Source organism: Sus scrofa, chromosome 13 (assembly GCF_000003025.6).
Source record: "Sus scrofa isolate TJ Tabasco breed Duroc chromosome 13, Sscrofa11.1, whole genome shotgun sequence".
NCBI classification, from domain to species: domain Eukaryota; kingdom Metazoa; phylum Chordata; class Mammalia; order Artiodactyla; family Suidae; genus Sus; species Sus scrofa.
The window spans coordinates 140,279,612-140,298,785 of NC_010455.5; the positions used below are offsets into that span (position 1 = coordinate 140,279,612).

Sequence of the window (19,174 nt, forward strand, 5' to 3'; positions counted from 1 at the left end):
AGGACATTCCAAACCGAGGGGCTAATCAGTTCAGAGGCCCCGAATGCCAAAGCCTGCCAGATGTGATCAAGAAACAGCAGCAAGCTCTCATCTTTAGAGATGGGAGAGGAGTAGAGTTAGAGGACAGAGAAATAAGGAAGTGTGTGTGTAGGACCTTGTACACCACTAATTTGTGAGAACAAATCTTAATTAAGTGGAGTGGAAGAGATACAGTCTACCTTATATTTTGTTGATATTAGATTGTAAAGGGCTAGAAGGTGGAAGCAGGGAGACTATCTAGGAGGATGGTGCAATAATCTAGGTGAGAGATGATAGTGGATCAGACTAGGGTTGTAGCAGTGAAGATGGTCAAGAAAGTGGCTGGATCCTGGATAAATTTTATAGGTGGAACCATTAGTATTCTTTTGATATATGGATATGGGGAATGTATTATATATTTAAGAGAAAGAAGGGAGGAGGGGAATTAATAATGATGTTAAGGATTTTAGCCTGAACAGTTTAAAGTATACAGTTGGGTATACTTGCTTGGATTTAAAGGCAGAGGTCCAAGAGATACATGAATTTAGGTTATCAGTGTATAGTAGTATTGAGCCATTAGACTGGTTGAATGAGTTTACAGAGATCTGAGGACTGAACCTTAGGATCCTCTATTCCTTAAGAGATAAAGGAGAATACAGGGAACCAGAAATGAAGAGCCAGAAGAGCTATCCTAAAGACAGGATGAAAACCAGAAGAGTATTGTTCTAAAACCCAAGTGAAGGACTTCCCTTCGTGGCTAAGTGGTTAACGAATCCGACTAGAAACCATGAGCTTGCAGGTTCGATCACTGGCCTTGCTCAGTGGGTTAAGGATCCGGCGTTGCTGTGAGCTGTGGTTAGGTTACAGACGCAGCTCAGATCCCGAGTTGCTGTGGCTCTGGCGTAGGCCAGTGGCTATAGCTCTGATTCAACCCCTAGCCTGGGAACCTCCATATGCCGTGGAAGCAACCCAAGAAATGGCAAAAAAAAAAAAAAAAAAAGTGAAGCAAGTGTTTCAAAGTAGGAAACATCATCAGCTATGTCAGATGGTAGTCTTAAGTCAAGTATTAGGAAGGGGAAAGATGATGCCTGAAAATTTGCATTGGATACAACAAGATTATTGATCTTGATGAATAATTCTGACGTGATAGTGGTGGTAAAATTCTGTTGGAGTCAGTTTTAGAGAGATTGCGAAGAGCCAGCTATTGGAGAAAGTCATTATAAATACCTCTTTTGAAGAAGCCTAGAAAATAGGATGGCAATGATAAGTGCCGTTAAAATATTTTAGTGATGGGAGAAATAACAGTAGGTTTGTGTGCTAATTGTAATGCTCTCACAGGAAAAAAAGTAATTGATGGAGAAAGAAAAATTATGAAAGTAATGAGTGTGAATAGGAAAAGCAGAAGTTTGTTGTTTCTTTACCTGTAGCAGAGTTTACCTTAGAAAAGAGCCTGGTCACCTTATCTCCAGTTAGAGTAGTGAAAGAAAAGCATATGGTGACGGATGCTGGTAAATGGGTACATGTAGTGGTGTAAGCAAAGTCATCAGCAGAGGTTGGGGATGGGAGAAGAGATATTGGAGGTTGAAGACAAGGAGAGAAAAAATTAAGTGGCTCGAAAATGTGAATGGACTAGACTAATGCAATAGGGGCAGATTAAATTTCTTGATGATGAATTTAATGTGAGATCAGTCAGGCCAATCTTAAGTTTCTTTGCAGCCGTGTTCAGTTCTGTGGGTACATGCATAGAATGGGTAGAAAAGTGGTTCTAACCCGGGTTATAGTTTATGAAACAAGTATGTTATAAGAAAAGGGTTTATGTGAGAGCAGACTTGACTAACTTTTTAATAAAGGGCCAGATAGTAAATATTTTGGGGTTTGCAGGCTATATGATCTCTGTCAAAACTATTCAGCTCTGCTATTGCAGTCCAAAAGCAGCCATGGACAATACTTAAGTGAATGAGCATATCTGTGTTCCTATAAAACTTTATAAATACAGGTAGCAGCCCTTTGCTACTGTTTACTGCTTCCCTTGTTCCAGAGTGAGGGTAATGATAGACCATGGAGTTTTAAGCTAGATATGGAAGGAAGAGAGGAAAACATGAAAAAGTGAGGAAAAGTGAAGGGTAAAGGGTCAGTGGCATGTTGTCTCACTAAACTGTTTCCTGAGCTCTACTGTGTTCTTCAACTCCACATCTTGAATATATTTTTCTCTGCCTTAAATGTCCCTCCATACTCAATTTAGATGCATCTCTTTTACCTGAACCTTTACGTCCTCTGCAATGGCTACTGACATAGAAAATGCTCAATAAATGCTGAAAATTGAAATTTTTTATTTCATTTTAATAGGTAAGATGATTTCAAACTGTGAAGGTTGTGAAAATTTACCTGCAGGTTTTCCCATTCAGTAGCCAGTAGCCACTTCTGTACTTGAAACAGTGATTCTCAACTTTGTTTTCTGCTTCAGTTTGCTTATCTGACATTATTCACCTGAATAAAGTGAAGGTAGCACTCTGTTCCTCATATCTACTTAGTATTTAGTTGGAATTCCCTTCTTTCTTTCCACTGATCTTGGATTGGTGTCTTTATGCTGCTGGGAATGGATGTTTAAGTATAGGGCCAGCAATAAACTTGTGAGTATAGTAACTTGCTGCCTTATAAGATACTCTTTTTCTTCCCCCAGTTAATCGTAGAAGACATGTGGTTGTTCTATTAATTATAGATTATCAGACAACCAGAGAATCTTTTTGTAGAGGTTAGAGAAATTTTGAAGTCCAACTTTTCATGTCACAGTTGAAGAAGCCTAGAGAAATAAAGTGACTTGTATCAGTTAGCAGAGTTAGGGCCAGAAATGCATATTTCTTAGCTCCTAGTTAAGTATTCATTCTACTACGATGTAATCTTTCCTGGTAGGATATAAGGCAATGATTCTCAAATTAGAAAACACAAAATTTTGTGGACAGATGGTATCCTCTAAAATCATGTAACCAAAATAAAATAGTAGTTTAAATGTGATTAGGAATCTTAACAGTATTGAAATGGCTGTGTTTTTGCCATGAAATTGTTAGTTAAAAAAAAAAAAGTGTGGTAGACTTGTTTTTACTATTATGGTTATATTCTGAATTGATTTTGTGTAATTGAAATTGAGTAAATGAATCTTTTACTTAAAATTCCGAATATGTGAATGTCTCAAGAATTTACTCTAATTTGAATATTTAAAGACTGTTTCTTAATCTTGTTCTTTTGGTTTGTATGTTTTTAATAAACTCTTTCAGAAAGATGAGGTCTATCTTAATCTGGTGCTGGACTATGTTCCGGAAACAGTATACAGAGTTGCCAGACACTATAGTCGAGCCAAACAGACGCTCCCTGTGATCTATGTCAAGGTAGGTAAAAATGGAGCCATTTCCCATTTTAAAGCTAACTTAATATGAGCAAGAGAGAGTGCTAGGTGTGTTTTAACTTATTATTGCATCTCATACTGAGGGAGAAAAGCTGCAAAATAGGTATTGCTAGAACTTCGTTAAATTTTTGTACAGTTTGAAAGTTTTAAAGCCATCACCTTTTAAACTTTCATGACTCAGGTAATAAAGGTATCTGTTATCTTTCTGACAAGTGAAATTCTTCACAGGTAGTTACTGACTTTAATTTTATTAGCCAGGGCATCTTTTTATTTAATTTCTTATTACCCTTTTTCTGCCATAGACTGAGATAGGAGCAAGTATATCATATAAAATTATAAAATATGGTTGCAATGTTTTATTGCTATTTATATTTATATATATACATCATGTGTCTGTAGCTGAAGTTTTAACTTTTGACAATTTTAAATATGCCCAGACTCTTTAACTTGGTACTTAATTTTTGGTACCTGATATCAGTGTCATTTGTTTGTTTATTTGTTTGTTTTGATCGTACCCACACCATATGGAAGTTCCAGGGATCAAACCCATATTGTAGTCGCAACCTGTGCCACAGCTGCAGCAGTGTTGGATCCTTAACCCATTATACCACAGGGGAATTTCTTTATCTTGTTTGTTTGAAAGAACTCATGACAGAGTGACTAGCAGTTTATCCAGCATAATGATGACTAAAGTTGTGGTAGAATATTAGACATGGTCATTTGTTTAACTATGACATTGTAAAAACTATGAGTTAAGTTTTAAAGTTCAGGTATCAAAGTATAATTTCTTGCATTGATCTTTTATACAAATAACTCTAGAAAGTAAAATGGCATTGACTCTAAATGTTTTGAGTATTGAAGCTTTACTTAATTGTTGCAATTTTATAGTAGTAAAATGGGTACCGAAGCAGGACTTCGGTAGCTAGATTTTGGCAAGGGGTCCAGGAGTCCTGTTGAATTCGGTGCTAGGAATTAAAAAATCTAATTATGGTGTAATTTTATTTGGGCTTATCAAAACTTGGTTGAGGAGTTCCCGTCGTGGCGCAGTGGTTAACGAATCCGACTAGGAACCATGAGGTTGCGGGTTCGGTCCCTGCCCTTGCTCAGTGGGTTAACGATCCGGCGTTGCCGTGAGCTGTGGTGTAGGTTGCAGACGCGGCTCGGATCCTGTGTTGCTGTGGCTCTGGCGTAGGCCGGTGGCTACAGCTCCGATTCAGCCCCTAGCCTGGGAACCTCCATATGCCGCGGGAGCGGCCCAAGAAATAGCAACAACAACAACAACAAAAAGACAAAAGACGAAAGACAAAAAAAAAACTTGGTTGAGGTTGTGGCTCAGTAGATAAAAGCAGGAACTAAAAGACATAGTTTTTCTACTATAAATTTACTTTAGTACTTTATTGTTTTTTTTTAATTATCAGGTCCTGTTTAAGATAAGCAGTGTAATAGTATGTCTTTTTGAGCTCCCTAAATCTAGGATAATCTTTGAGCTTCTTAATTTAGAATGGTAATGGTTTCTATCTACCTTGTGATTTTCTTTATTGGCAGTGCACAGCACTGGCACATTTATGAAGCAGAAGAAACCCTCGATTTAGTTCCTGAAGACCTAGTTTTGAGGCCCAACTTTGCTGCTTAGTTAAGTGCTTTAGGACAAGTTACTGATCCATTCTCTCCTTAGCTTCATGTTGGTAAAAATGATGAGAGCATTTAATAAGAGGTGCACAGCAGTTAGACCAGTTTTTATTCCACCTCTTTAATTCAGATAAATGATAAATGCTTGAAGGATAATATGAAACCTAATAAAAAAATTTTTCCTTCTCTAAAAGGGAGAAAATCAGACTGTACAAAACAAAAATGTATAGTGTTATGAAAGTGGTTAAAGGAGCTAGAAAAGTCATATATTTTGAATTGATGAAATTTACTTGGAAAAGAGAAGGTTATAGTAATACTTCTGCTGAATCTGCCCTCTAAATTTATTTACCTCTTAGCAGATTTATATGTTCCCCAACTAAGCAACACCTATTTTCCCACCACTTCATAACATATAATATGCCAAATAATTTTTTTCGTGTATCTGTCTACAGAAATTTTATAGATTTAAATATCTTTTCTTTAGTCACCATAAACTTTTGTTTCTGTTAATGAAGAGTTCAAATAGGAGTAGAGAAAATGGAATAGTGACCCCCAGTTGTGCCCATGACACAACTTCAACAGTTATTAATTCATGGCCACCCTTGTTTCATCTATACCATCCTCTGCTCTCTACTTCCTTTTAAACAAATCATAGTTATTATTTTCATCTGCAAGTATTTCTCTGTGTTTGTGTATAATAAATAAATTAACAAGTAAAAGAGACTTTTTAAAATATAATTACAATACCATTTTCTTAACTATACAAATAATATTTCGTTAGTATCATTAAATATTCAATTACTATTTATATTCCCAATATGATAACATATTGTTACAAGTTTCTTTATTAGAGTTGAGATCCAAGTAAGATCCATATGTTATAATTGGCTAATGTGCCTCTAATGTTTCTAATGTTTAACAACTTTATTGTTAAAGAAATTGGGCCTGGGAGTTCCCACTGTGTTATAGTGAGTTAATGATCCAGCTTCTCCCTATGGCGTTACCAGTTCCATCCCTAACCTGACACAGTGGGTTAAGGATCCTGCATTGCCACGGCTGTGGCTTAACGTGCACATGCAGCTCAGGTTTGATCCCTAGCCCAGGAACTTCCATGTGCCACAGGTACAGCCAAGAATGGGGGCACGGAGAAACTGGGCTGTTTGACCTACAATTTTGAGTCTGGATTTTGCTGATAGGATTATGATAATGTTGTTAACATGTTTCTCTGTCCTCAGTATTTCCTATAAATTGGTGCTTAGATTTATTTTTATAGGCATCAAGACCACTTCATATGTACATGATAGCTTATGTCAATGCTTTACCTGACCTTTAACTGTCTTTATTGTTGTTGTTTTACCAAGAGACTGGTATCTTTGTTTTGAATCATTTCAAAAGTTCTTTTATTGGTATATAACTGGGGTAAAGTCAGAAGGTGAGTAGTCAAAATCATTTATAAGTGAACACTGACCTTGGAAGAAATAGAAGATTGAAGATGTATTTACTTTCTTCATAAAGACACTCTCTTCCCCAGTCAAGAGTCATTTCTTTCTTCCATGCAGACCCAGTTTCACAGTGTATCTTGATTTGTAATAAAACTAAGTAAATATTCTTTGAAATTGATGGCAGTAGTCATCTAGGATCTGTTTATAAATGGCATTTTAAAGTCTACTTATTTCTGAAGGATATTAACAGGAGTGTTGATGCTATTAATAGATTACCTGGTGCCTTGATAAATCGTTGATTATAGATTTTCTCAGTTTACATGTGAGGTTTCCCAGACCCCTGTATCAGTAACCCTGGGGCTGATAAAGGATGATGAACTTAAAAAAACAGAAAACTTGGATTTTGATCTAAGTAAACTGTTACTTGTTAGGCATATGATTTGGACTATCCTCTGATATTTTTAATCTGTGTTTAGAAAAAAATAGGTTTGTGGTAGGATGTTGGTAAAATAAAAAATTATAAAAGCACATTGTAAAATTTCCTTTTTTAAATTATTAAGCAATGGTACAGATACAGTATTGGTTAATGAAACTATACTTAGATAATTAATACAGAAATTACATGAAAATTGTTAAAGGAAGATTGAGTGAACAGTCCCCAGCATTTTGCTTGTTCTTTCTGAAAATGTTATTTTGTTCCTGATTAATTGTTTGGGATAGAAAGCGTTCAGTTGATTTTTACTCTTTATTCCAGTTGTATATGTATCAGCTGTTCCGAAGTTTAGCCTATATCCATTCCTTTGGAATCTGCCATCGGGATATTAAACCACAGAACCTCTTGTTGGATCCTGATACAGCTGTCTTAAAACTCTGTGACTTTGGAAGGTAAGCTAGCTCTCAATTCACCTCCCTTCTCTTCTCTCCTTCCCCACCCTCCCACCCTATGTACTCTTTTAAAATATGTTCATTTGCATTATCAGTCTAAGAATTTTGTTACCCTTATTTGAGTATATAAACTGGTGTAATTTCTTGTGAGGGTAGTTTTGGTAAATTCTGTTAGAATTGTAAATGTGTGTAGTCTTTTATCCAGCAGTTTAACTCCTAGGAATTATTCTCTTGCATATATTCACATTTTTACAAAATGCTATATATACACTAGGATTTTTATCATAGAATTGTTTATAAATGTCTATCAGGAAAATGACCAAATAAATTATGATACATAATATATGTAGTATATAATACATATAACATAATACACACAAGTGGCTTTCTATGAATTGAAAAGGAATGATCTCTAAGAAATACTAAATTCAGAAAGCAAGGCCAAGACTCTATATAGTATGTTCCCTTTTGTACTTTAAAAACATGCAGTGTGGCCATGTGTATACAGATACATACATGGTTTATTTCTGGAATGATATATAATAAATTCAAAACATTGATTGCTTCTAGGAAGGGAAACTGGGAGTGTAGTGTAGTTGAAACATTTGTTCCTTGATTGTGCTTTCATATTGTTTGAATTTTTATTAGATGCATATGACCCCTTTTCAGTAACAACTATTTTTTTAAATATTGGTTATTATACATTACTGTGTATCATCTTAACTTTACAGTTAACATTAATTTAGAGATGAGGTAAAAGGTCTAGTAGCAGCAATACCCCTATAATTTAGCCTCATTTCCCTCTTTGTTTTTTTCAAATTCCTTTGTATTTTCTGTCTTCTTAATAAACCCATTCCTTGGTAATATATACTGTAATAAGACTTAATCCTATCCATCTTTGTAGTATCCAGCATCTTGTGCCTTTCTGATCTAACCTTTCAGCATGAAATCAACTTTGTATTCCTATGTATCTCAGGCAGTTAACCTTTTATTTCCGCTCTAGTGTAATCACCCAGAGTCATCTCTGTCTTCATAGTCCTAATCTCTATGTAACTTGGATTCTCTCCATTTTTTTCATCCTCAGCTCTATAGATATTGACTCACATCTGCTAATAATCTGTATTTCTTCTTCTTTGTAAGACTTTTATACCAACCCACAGTTTAAATTTTAGATTTAATATAGGGTATATTTTCCACAGGCCATCTCTTGGGAAAGAGTCTTAAAAAAATAAGAACTTCAATTTTGTCATGAATTAATTCTTAGTCTCATAAGGGCGTCCTTTTAGATCATCCCCTTCTTAGAGTTGCCTGATTTCAGACATCAGTCATAGGATCCAGATCATTTTGCAGGCTGTAACTCTGTCCTTTCAACTCTAAGAAAAGGTAAAGGATATTAAATCAAAAAACTCTTACTTGACGCTTGAAACAAAGTGCTACTGCATATTATTTTTTGGACAAACTGCCCAAATCAGATGAATTTTATTGTTATAGGATGTCTTCCCCACTGAGAGTGACTGACTGGTGTGGACTGTAAAAAATACTTAGAAGACATCAACTTAGTGGGATTTCTGTTCTCACCATAGTGTCAAAACTCTGTTGCTGTGGGCCGTTCTGTTGGAACATAGAAATTGCTTTGTTCTAACATATTTGGATTTCACTTGTATGATGATAGTTCATTTTTAAGAGCTCTGATAACAAACTCTGCCTTTTTTGTTGTTGTTTTAACCATTGATTTGGGCAAGTGGAGTTTGAGATACACTCTAGATTCTTAGTGTCAATGTGGTAGTGATTTGAACAAAACAGTATTGTCCTCTTGTTAATAATTCTTTATTGAATGAAATAGGGTGAAGAGCTAGTTGGGTTTTCTTAGGACTGTATGTGACCACTGTATTGGAGGCTCTCAACCCTCAAAGGGCAGGAAGCTATATTAGCCTCACCTGAAGAGAAGGAAGGTAGATCCATCAAGTAGTGGAGAAATCTACAGGCTGTGGCGTTTTCTAATCTTAGCCTTTTTTATCTTAGAGTGAATTTGCTGACTATATAACTAGAATCTATCTTGTTAATTTAAAAAATCCTCTATAAAGTAGAAAGCTTTTATGTTATTCTAGAAAAGTGTCTTTTTTTGTAGTCTAAAAATAGGGATTAATATTTATTAATTCATGAAATGATTGCTGTGTGTCAATCTTGGGGAGAATGTTTAAAAAATAAACTGCCTTACGCCTTCTCAACTTGTACAACTTGTAACGAAGGAAGAACAGGTTAAGGTCAGAATTACCGTTGACCAGAAACAAATGGAAAAAAAAGAAAGTTCAGGAACCCCTCCCTGGCCCGTCTTAGTGGGTCAAAGGTCTGTGTTGCCACAGCTGTGGCGTAGAGGCTTGGATTTGATCCCTGGCCCGGGAACTTCCATGTGCTATGGGTGTGGCAAAGGAAGCGGGGGCGGGAGGCGTGCAGGAAAGACCAAATTGAAACCTTTGTGATTGCTTTCATCTATCTCTACTCTGATTTTCCTATACCTTTGCTTACGTTCTCTTATTACTTACTTTTTTATGATTAGGATTCCATTGCTTGTATTTATTTTCTGTATTTATCTTTCTTATATTGTATGTCAAAATGATTAGCTTCTATAGCATTTTTTATTTCAGTTTGTCTTCAAGTTATATTGAGAAACATTGCAAAAAATTTTAATTTACTTTAATATTTAAAATGCATGCCATAAAATATTTGGGAAGGAAAGTTGGATTAAAAGAAGGTGTGATTAATCTTTATAGACAACAGAATTAGAATTCATAGACTGTGCTTTCTATCTGTCCTACAGGAAAGGGTCTTTTTAATTGGGTAATGAATGTTTAGACAGTTAATAAATTGGTCAAATGGTGGAAAAATAAAATAGATTGGGTCTGTAAGCCTTGAAGTACCGAGTCAGAAGTCAAATTATAAGAGAGTGCTGATTTCTTAACCTTTTAAAAAACATATTACTTAAGCATTCTTGTGTGTGTGTGTGTGTCTTTTAGGGCCCACCTGCGTCATATGGAGGTTCTCAGGCTAGGGGTCAGCCACGGCAATGCCAGATCCTTAACCCACTGAGCGAGGTCAGGAATCAAACCTTTGTCCTCCTGGATGCTAGTCAGGTTCGTTAACCGCTGAACCACAATGGGAACTCCTACTTAAGCATTCTTATATTAAAAATCTATTACGGAGTTCCCGTCGTGGCGCAGTGGTTAACGAATCCGACTAGGAACCATGAGGTTGCGGGTTTGATCCCTGCCCTTGCTCAGTGGGTTAACGATCCGGCGTTGCCGTGAGCTGTGGTGTAGGTTGCAGACGCGGCTCAGATCCTGCGTTGCTGTGGCTCTGGTGTAGGCCAGTGGCTACAGCTCCGATTCGACCCCTAGCCTGGGAACCTCCATATGCTGCGGGAGCGGCCCAAGAAATAGCAAAAAGACAAAAAAAAAAAAAAAATCTATTACTATGCTTTTTGGTGAGAGGCGGTACCTCTTATTTGTCTGCTTTTCTTTCTCTGTATTTTAGAGGTGAAATTCAGGGAACAAGAGCAGAAGATACATAGTGTTTATCCTTTGTGATTTTTAAAATCTTTCCATGGTAACAATTGTCAGATGCACTCTTTAAAAGTAACTGTTGTTTTTTGTTTTTTGTTTTTTGTTTTCAGAGTGGTGTGTTAAAATTATAAGTTTCTTTTGTCAGAGATAGTTATGGTTCATATTTTCTTTTTCCTGTATGTTGCATGACAGGAATTATGGGAATCTTAGATAAACATTCGGTGTTGCAAATGATAGCAGTTTTGTTTCATTTACAGTTTAGATTTAATTTAAAGAATTTCTGCTTTTGATCTTTTATTAGTGCAAAGCAGCTGGTCCGAGGAGAACCCAATGTTTCGTATATCTGTTCTCGGTACTATAGGGCACCAGAGTTGATCTTTGGAGCCACTGATTATACCTCTAGTATAGGTAAGTACTGATTCTGAATATAATGGGTTGTAGTTATTAATTGCATCTTGTTTTTAGAAATATGTTTCTTCTCAAAGATTGATATACAAAAATGTATATAATTTTTAGAATTTCATCTCTTAGAATTTAATTTATATTTACTATTCTACTTTGAGGTTTCTTGGATTATAAGAAAAAGTAATAAAGTTATTCCTTTGTGATTGTATGATTTCTCTAGGATTACAGTTATTTTTAACTTAAAATTTTAAATAAATTCTAAGTATACTTTTTCTTCACTTAAAAGAAAAATTACCCTGAAATACCCACTTTTGAGCTTGATTATTAGTTGGAGAATTTACATTCATTAAGTTCGTGAGTAAAGTGGTAGGATTACCATTTTACTGAGTCTTACTGTGCTGTTTCAATTGGTTATTTAAGTCAGCTCAAAAGGAACAGTTTTGACTTTTTCAATTAGTAGTTTGGATAGACCCATTAATTCTGTAGAAGTTGCCACTAAAGATCTTTAATGATAGAAGCAATTGAATAGAGACAATTTTCTTCATTCTTCATTGACCTCTTCTACTCTATTTTTGCTCACTAGTAGGGGTGCACAAGTATTTTCAGTGGGCATGAATAGGAAGCTGGAGCAACCTTAGGGTGACATGCAGATGGAGGTCAAAATTATTTTATTGTTATATATTGTTTCTGAAGAGTATTCCTTAGTTCAGAAACAAACAAAAGCATGCAAATACCAAACAAACAAAAACTAAAATAAAAAGCTCACAGTAACAAGAACTTGGACACTTTTTCTCTTTTGATAACATGTAAAAATTCTCTAGTATGAATGAAGACCTTTAAACAGAAACACATTACTGTTATTTTTATTTTGCCAAAGGGCAAAGTGCCAAAGAACATTTTGATTTGTGCCATGAGGCCAGTAGTTTAACTCACCATTTCTCTTGCACCGTCAGTGCAAATGTCAACATAGTGAAAAATGAAGCTTATGAAAATAACTTTGCCCTCAGCACCTCTGAAAAGGTCTAGGAGACCCAGTGCTCTGCAGATCATACCTTGAGACCTGCCGCCCTGGAAGATAGAGAGTATAATAATGTGTGTGTGTGTGTGTGTGTGTGTGTGTCTGTGTCTGTGTGTGTAAAATGCTCAAAAGTTTCACTATGGCTATGTTATAAGGCATATGTTCAGGGACAGATGAGAACTAGTATAATGGATGTTTTGGTTGAATAGACCAAAATTTGAGGTCCAGGTTTACTGCTACTCAGCTAAGCTATAAAGTGGAGATTACAAACCATTCTGTTTACCTTTCTGAGTGGCTGTAAGGATTAAATAAAATGTTAGTGAAAGTACTATAGAAATATGAAGTGGGAGTTCCTGTCGTGGCTCAGCAGAAAGGAATCTGACTAGCATCCATGAGGATGAAGTTTCGATCCCTGGCCTTCCTCAGTGGGTTAAGGATCTGGCATTGCTGTGAGCTATGGTGTGGTTTGCAGACATGGCTCGGATTGCACATTGCTGTGGCTATGGGGTAGGCTGGCAGCTGCAGCTCTGATTCAACCCCAAGCCTGGGAACTTCCACATGCCTCGGGGTCTGGCCCTAAAAAGACAAAAAAAAAAAAAAAAAAAAAAAGAAATATGAAGTGGTGTTCTTTTTGTGGTATTTGTTAACTTGACTCTATCCCAAGAGCAAATTTCAACACTTTTTATCTTTGGAGAGTTTGGGTTTTCTAGCTGCTTTCTGTTTTATTCACATATATGAAACTAATCATGTGCATACCAGGATGAGATGCATACTGGGATGAGTTTTGCCAGGGGCACCTAAAATAAATGCAGTTTGCTTCTTTTTAAAAGTCATGCACTGACATATTAAGGCATGTTTATATAAACCTTTGACCCTCTTAAGAGTACATTACTTCTGTAAATGTCCATGTGCCCAGCAGTTCTTTGGGAATCCTTTCTCAAAAAGAAGGTCAAGTGTAGTCTGTTTTCTCTATTAAGAATCGATTTTCTGGATGTTATGAGTACTGACTCTCTAGTAGCCTTCTTTGCATGACTAAGATCAGATTCAAAAGTTGCTGATTCAACAGGAGCCTTTTGAACCCTACAAGCCTATATTTGACCTTCCTTTTTAGATTTAGGATATGTGCATCTTAATACTGTGGAAGATTTGTAAACAAAAATAAAGATATTTAAAAGAGTAATAAAATACACTTTAGAGATATTTTTAACAATGGTATGTCAAGTGAAAGAGTTGCTGGACAAAATTAACTTGGATTTCTTAAGTGAATTTTGTGTCATCATTTTTCTAGGTCAATAAAAAATAGTCATTGAAGCAGGGATTTCCAGTTCATCTTGATAGTGCATCTCACCACATCATACTAATTAAATTATTTGTTGTTCTCCTGCCATTCGTCATTCTTTTCCTTCCCTGCTTGTAGATGGAAAGCCCAGCAGTGATATATGTTCATCTCCCTAAAGCAACTTGTTTGTTGCTTCATACAAAAACCAAGAATTTACAAACTGAAAATTAGCTTTTTCTTGCAAGAAGTCTTTTTTTTTTTTTTTTTTTTTTTTGTCTTTTTAGGACTGTAACGGAGGCATACGGAAGTTCCCAGGCTAGGTGGTATCAGATCAGAGCTACAGCTGCCTCTCTATGCCACAGCCAGGGCAATTCGGGATCCCAGCTGTGTCTGCCACCTATACCACAACTCACAGCAGCATGGGATCCTTAACCCACTGAGCAAGGCCAGGGCTCAAACCTGCATCCTCATGGATGCTAGGCAGATTCGTTTTTCACTGAGCCTCAACGGGAACTCCCATTGCAAGAAGTCTTAAATAGTGGTCTATAAATAGAATGCCCATATAATTTATCTTTCCATTTGTAGTACTTTTAAGGGAAAGGGCATCTTCTTCATAATTATCCCAGGACAATAGGTCTAAACCAGGACTATCTTGGGTAAGTCAGGATGTATGCGTTTTTAAAAAATTAAATTTAGCTATAAATTATTTAAATTTAAGTTTTCTCAAGGTTGAGGTTTCTGCTTTGACTTAAAAGTGAATTATTTTGTATTTGTAAAATAAAATGTATTCTACCGTTGCATTTAAAAATGTTTTTTAAGAACATTTTACTGTCAGTCATATTACAAGGCAAAAGTCAGCCATTGAAAGTATCAAAAATTTTCCCCAAAATTTTCACTGACTTAGAACCCTGTGTATAGGGGATTGAACTCTTATTTGCTGCTACTCTGTATAAGCACCTACTAATGTGCAGAAATTGTGTCACTTTGACTTAAATATGGAATAAATGATCATACTCTGTGTTTTCATACTATAATCCCTGTCTTGGTTGTTGAAGACTTAAACATCTGATATTTGATAGCTAAATAGACTTTACCCTTTATTGGAATATTCTTATTCCAATATGTTTGCTCTAATGAACATAAACTTAGAAAATGTATACAAACAGTTTTTAATGCAACTTAAGCCACAAAGTGTTAATAATTTAATAAGCCTTTGTTTTCTCTTCAGATGTGTGGTCTGCAGGCTGTGTGTTGGCTGAACTGTTGCTAGGACAACCTATATTTCCAGGGGATAGTGGTGTGGATCAATTGGTGGAAATAATCAAGGTGAGAAGATTGGATCAGAATTTTTGAAGGAATCTTGTTGCTATTCTCTTAAGAATCCATATCTCTCATACACCCATGAAAAATTTAGGAAATGGACAAATGGGATCTAAGATCACAGAGCAAGTTCAGCTATAAAAGAAATATAAGAACCCAGCCTTTTGCTATCTAATTGAATTATTCTTCTCTTGTGTGATACTGGAAAAGCTATTTTGGCTATCTGATGCAAAAAAGAAATATATCTGTTATTGAAGATACTTAAAAGCCATAGATCACTAAAATGTATATAAACCGAATAAAAACACAAGCTGTGTCTATTTTTGCTCACCGTGTGCTCTCTGCTTGTAATATTCTACCGAGCACATAGGAGATGCTTGTATTTATTCAATATTTAAATATTTATAAAATGAAAGTATGATATGTACTAGTAGAACGCTTGATAGAAGCATAATTTTGACTTATGGGTTTAATACAATTTTATTTATTAGGTCTGTCAATACCTTTATTAAAAACACCAGATCCAAAGAATTATTATCTTAGAATTAATATTGTCTCTTAAGGAAAGCAGCACTGCAATTTTAAAGTTTTTAACACTTGAGATCTTAAATAAGTTCTCACCCCCATTAAAAATACCTGATGTCTCTGTATTTAGACCACTAGATTGGTTGAAAGGTTATAGTTTGTCCAAAGCAATAACACCAACTGCCTGTTGGGCTTTATTCTTGATTTTCCAAATGTCTCATAGAAGTGAAAAATTAAAAATCTCCATAAAGGTTAAGTAGTCCAGTTCTCCATCAAATGAAAGAACCTTCTTAGTTACATTCCTGACAGTGGTCTTCAACTGTTTTCTTAAATACTTCCAGCATCGGATACTTTGGAATACAGCCTTTTCTGTATCTGGACAGCTTCAATTTAGTTTTTATTGCACTGAGGGCTTGACTCCTCAGTAGCTAGTTGTATCCTGGACTAAGGAGTAACTTATGATTAAGTTATTTTAGAATCCTTGTACTGTATTTTATAAAAATATGTTACTTTTGATAAGATGATTTTCCTAGGTATCAGTGTATGCAAGTGTAGTTGAAAACACCAACATGTGAGCAAGAATCTATGTAATGTCTTAAGATATTTACCTGAGACCATTGGTATTTGCTGTCTTTTTTTTTTTTGTAACCATCGTTTAGTTTCAGATTGAACCCTTAATTTTAGATCAACAGATCTACTTCCTTCCTGATTCTCACACTAAATTCAAATCTAAGTTCAGATAGTTTGATTTCCTTGTTTCTTAAAAGGCCTGTGTATATTCCTTATTATTATTAAAATTAGTATTCTAATACAGGAGTTGGCAAACTTTCTGTAAAAGGCTAGGTAAAATATTAAAACACTTGTGGGCTAAAATGCAAATTAAGGATATCAGATATATAACAAAAGAAAATATTCCACAAATTTTTCATTGATGAAATTCAAACTAATATAATAATTGAATAAAATGAGCCTACTAATTAGAGGAATGGAATTTTTGGGGGGAGATGCTATAACATTTCTCTTAACTGGAGTTCAAAGTCAGTGTTTTGTATCATCAAAGTGATTGCAAATGGTTATCTTTAAAGTCCAACCATAGTTCATGAACCCTGCAAAAAACAGAGATTGGGCCATAGTTTGCTGATCATTATTTAGTACAACCAGTCAGCATTTCTTCTATCCCTGGGTTTTCAGTTACATAGTTCTTTGAGCATATTGCCATTCTATTTATCATATATGTTTGGAATATTAGAACTGTGTCATTTCTCTAGGATTATAGTTTAGAATTTTGTAATGATTTATTACTTGTCATTACTTTTAACGAATTCATACATGATACAAATGAAATTGCTCAGGAAGCTAAGGTAGATATCTGTGGTAAGTATATATCTCATCCTTGCCATCATATCTTATAAACCTTTAAGTCCAGAGATTATATTACCACTTTTTGTCCTTGTAATTCAACTTTCTGCTCATATTGTTTTGTGCTTATTTAATTTTAGTAGAAACTGTTGGTTATTAATGGCTTAAGACTTTGTTTTTCTTTAGGGCTTATTTGTTGCAAGTTGGTCCATGATCAACTTGTCATAGTACGCCAACTCTAAAATAAAACACTCTTTTCGTTTATATGTTATCTTGCTATCTTGTATTTATACATAGTCATCACCCTACTGAGGATGATATAGTAGAACTAACATCCCGGGGCAGTTTGGAATATCAAGCTTCTCAGTCCCTTTTACACTCTTAAGTAGTACTGCCCAGGATATATGAAATATCAGTATTAGTTTACCACCTATTTGGTGACCTGAAGTTATACATTACATTGAGGTTAATAGACATGGGTGGGGGCGGTGTGCGCATACACACGCACTCGAGGTAAAGCTCTGAATCCTATTGATCCTGTCTATAGGTTAACTTTCAAAGTTAAACGTTATTAGGACATTTTATATTTTAAACAAACATTGTCATTTCTGCTAATTAGGACTTCAAAATAGATTTGAGTTTTCCATGAAAGGTGGTCTTACATGTGCCCAATTTGTCTCAATTTTTTTTGAAATGTTAGTCAATGTTTGGTAACTAGGGACTCTATGTTAGTCTGTTTTTCTCTGCCCAATAAAATAGATGCACTTCTCTCTGAATTTGAATGTATGCAAAAAATGAACAATTGTACAGCAAACTTCATAAATTTTATATGTGGTAGTCTTGCCTAATTATTTTATAAACTTTCTGAGGAGGGACTTTGTTTTATTGGTATGTTTTAATATCTGAGGGCACCAAAATAGTTTTCAGTAAATATTTAAATTGAACTAAGCTGCTAGATCATTGTTCATTCATGAATTTGGATTACCTGTGAATTAATAAGAAAAGTTAGTGATTGTTGTAATTGTTGTTTATTAAATTTCATTGGCGTAAATGTCCATGCCAATAATTTACAGAATGAGTAACACAAGAATTTTATAAACTGAGCTAACTCCCTACCTATTCTCTAATAAAAGTTTTACAAAATATTTAGAATAAAATTAGAATTTATATCATCTGCAGAGTAAGTTGAAAGTATAAGGCAGAATGGAATTAAAAGTGATGAAAAATCATTTTTAAGCTTGACAAACATTTAGCTTTCTGAGGTTGATTTCATATGTAAGATTATCAGAACAGAATCTCATTATGCCAGTTAACCCCTGAGTATCAAAAACTGCTTGGATTTTCAAAGCATTTGTAAAAAGGGACTTAAAATAAGATTTATTTTTTCTTACATTCTTCCTTAACATCCTAGTTAAAATAACCTTAAGAAATATCTGATGGGGTTTCAGACATCTAGATAAAAATAAAATATTTTGGGAGACCTTCTATCAAGAATTCACAAACATAGATTCCATTACATAGCATGGTCCTTTGCCACTTCTACCATAGCAGTAGGGTTATTTAGAAAAAGAGTCTTCTGAAGGCTTGGAGAAGGTAGCATTTTTTAATAATGATAACTTTTTATAATTGTATACACTATAATTTTTTATGCTCAGTGCAGAAAACATACCCAGACACAAATACAAAGAACAAAAGCAATCATTTTCTGTTCTGGCATGTCATGAAAAATAGCTTCTATGAATATTTTGATATGCTTTTCCTTGCATATGTATGTTAAAACAAAAATGCCATCTTTTTTTCCTAAATAATTAATTGTATTTTTCATGTGAAGCAGTGTATGTCGATTAAGTGATGTATTTAATAACTGTATAGATTCTGTTGTATGATTATATTCTGAATTACATAATTGATTCTGAGAATAATATCATAAAGGTGAGGTGATATATTATTACCTTTGAAAACCTGATATATTTGGCTTCTCAAAGATTTGATAATTAACTTCCTTATATAAATGACAGATGTCCCCAAAATTTCCCAGATGAATCAACAGCAGTCTAGAAGTTCTGGACCTGAGAATGCTGTAGGTTTTACTAATAATTTTTTTTCTCCCTCCAAATTTTAAAACATAAATTTCAAGTAAGGAAAGGTGAACTTTAGAGTTCAATTTTTAGATTAAAATATCATAAAACTGGAGTTTCTGGTGTGGCTCAGTGGAAATGAATCTGACTAGCATCCATGAGGATGCAGATTCAATCCGTGGCCTTGCTCAGTGGGTTAAGGATCTGGCATTACTGTGAGCTATGGTATAGGTCGCAGACGTGGCTCGGATCCCAA

The 19,174-nt window shown here is 35.0% G+C and overlaps 1 protein-coding gene across 5 annotated transcripts in view; it reads left to right on the forward strand.

The window, feature by feature from the left end:
- The window catches only part of GSK3B (glycogen synthase kinase 3 beta), a 234,089-nt gene that overhangs the window by 143,503 nt on the left and 71,412 nt on the right, over positions 1 to 19,174 (forward strand). For all 5 annotated transcript variants that reach the window (XM_021068185.1, XM_021068182.1, XM_021068187.1 and 2 more), the window contains 4 exon segments: positions 3,291 to 3,401; positions 7,244 to 7,374; positions 11,236 to 11,342; positions 14,865 to 14,962. In XM_021068185.1, coding sequence (XP_020923844.1) covers positions 3,291 to 3,401; positions 7,244 to 7,374; positions 11,236 to 11,342; positions 14,865 to 14,962 — 447 coding nt within the window.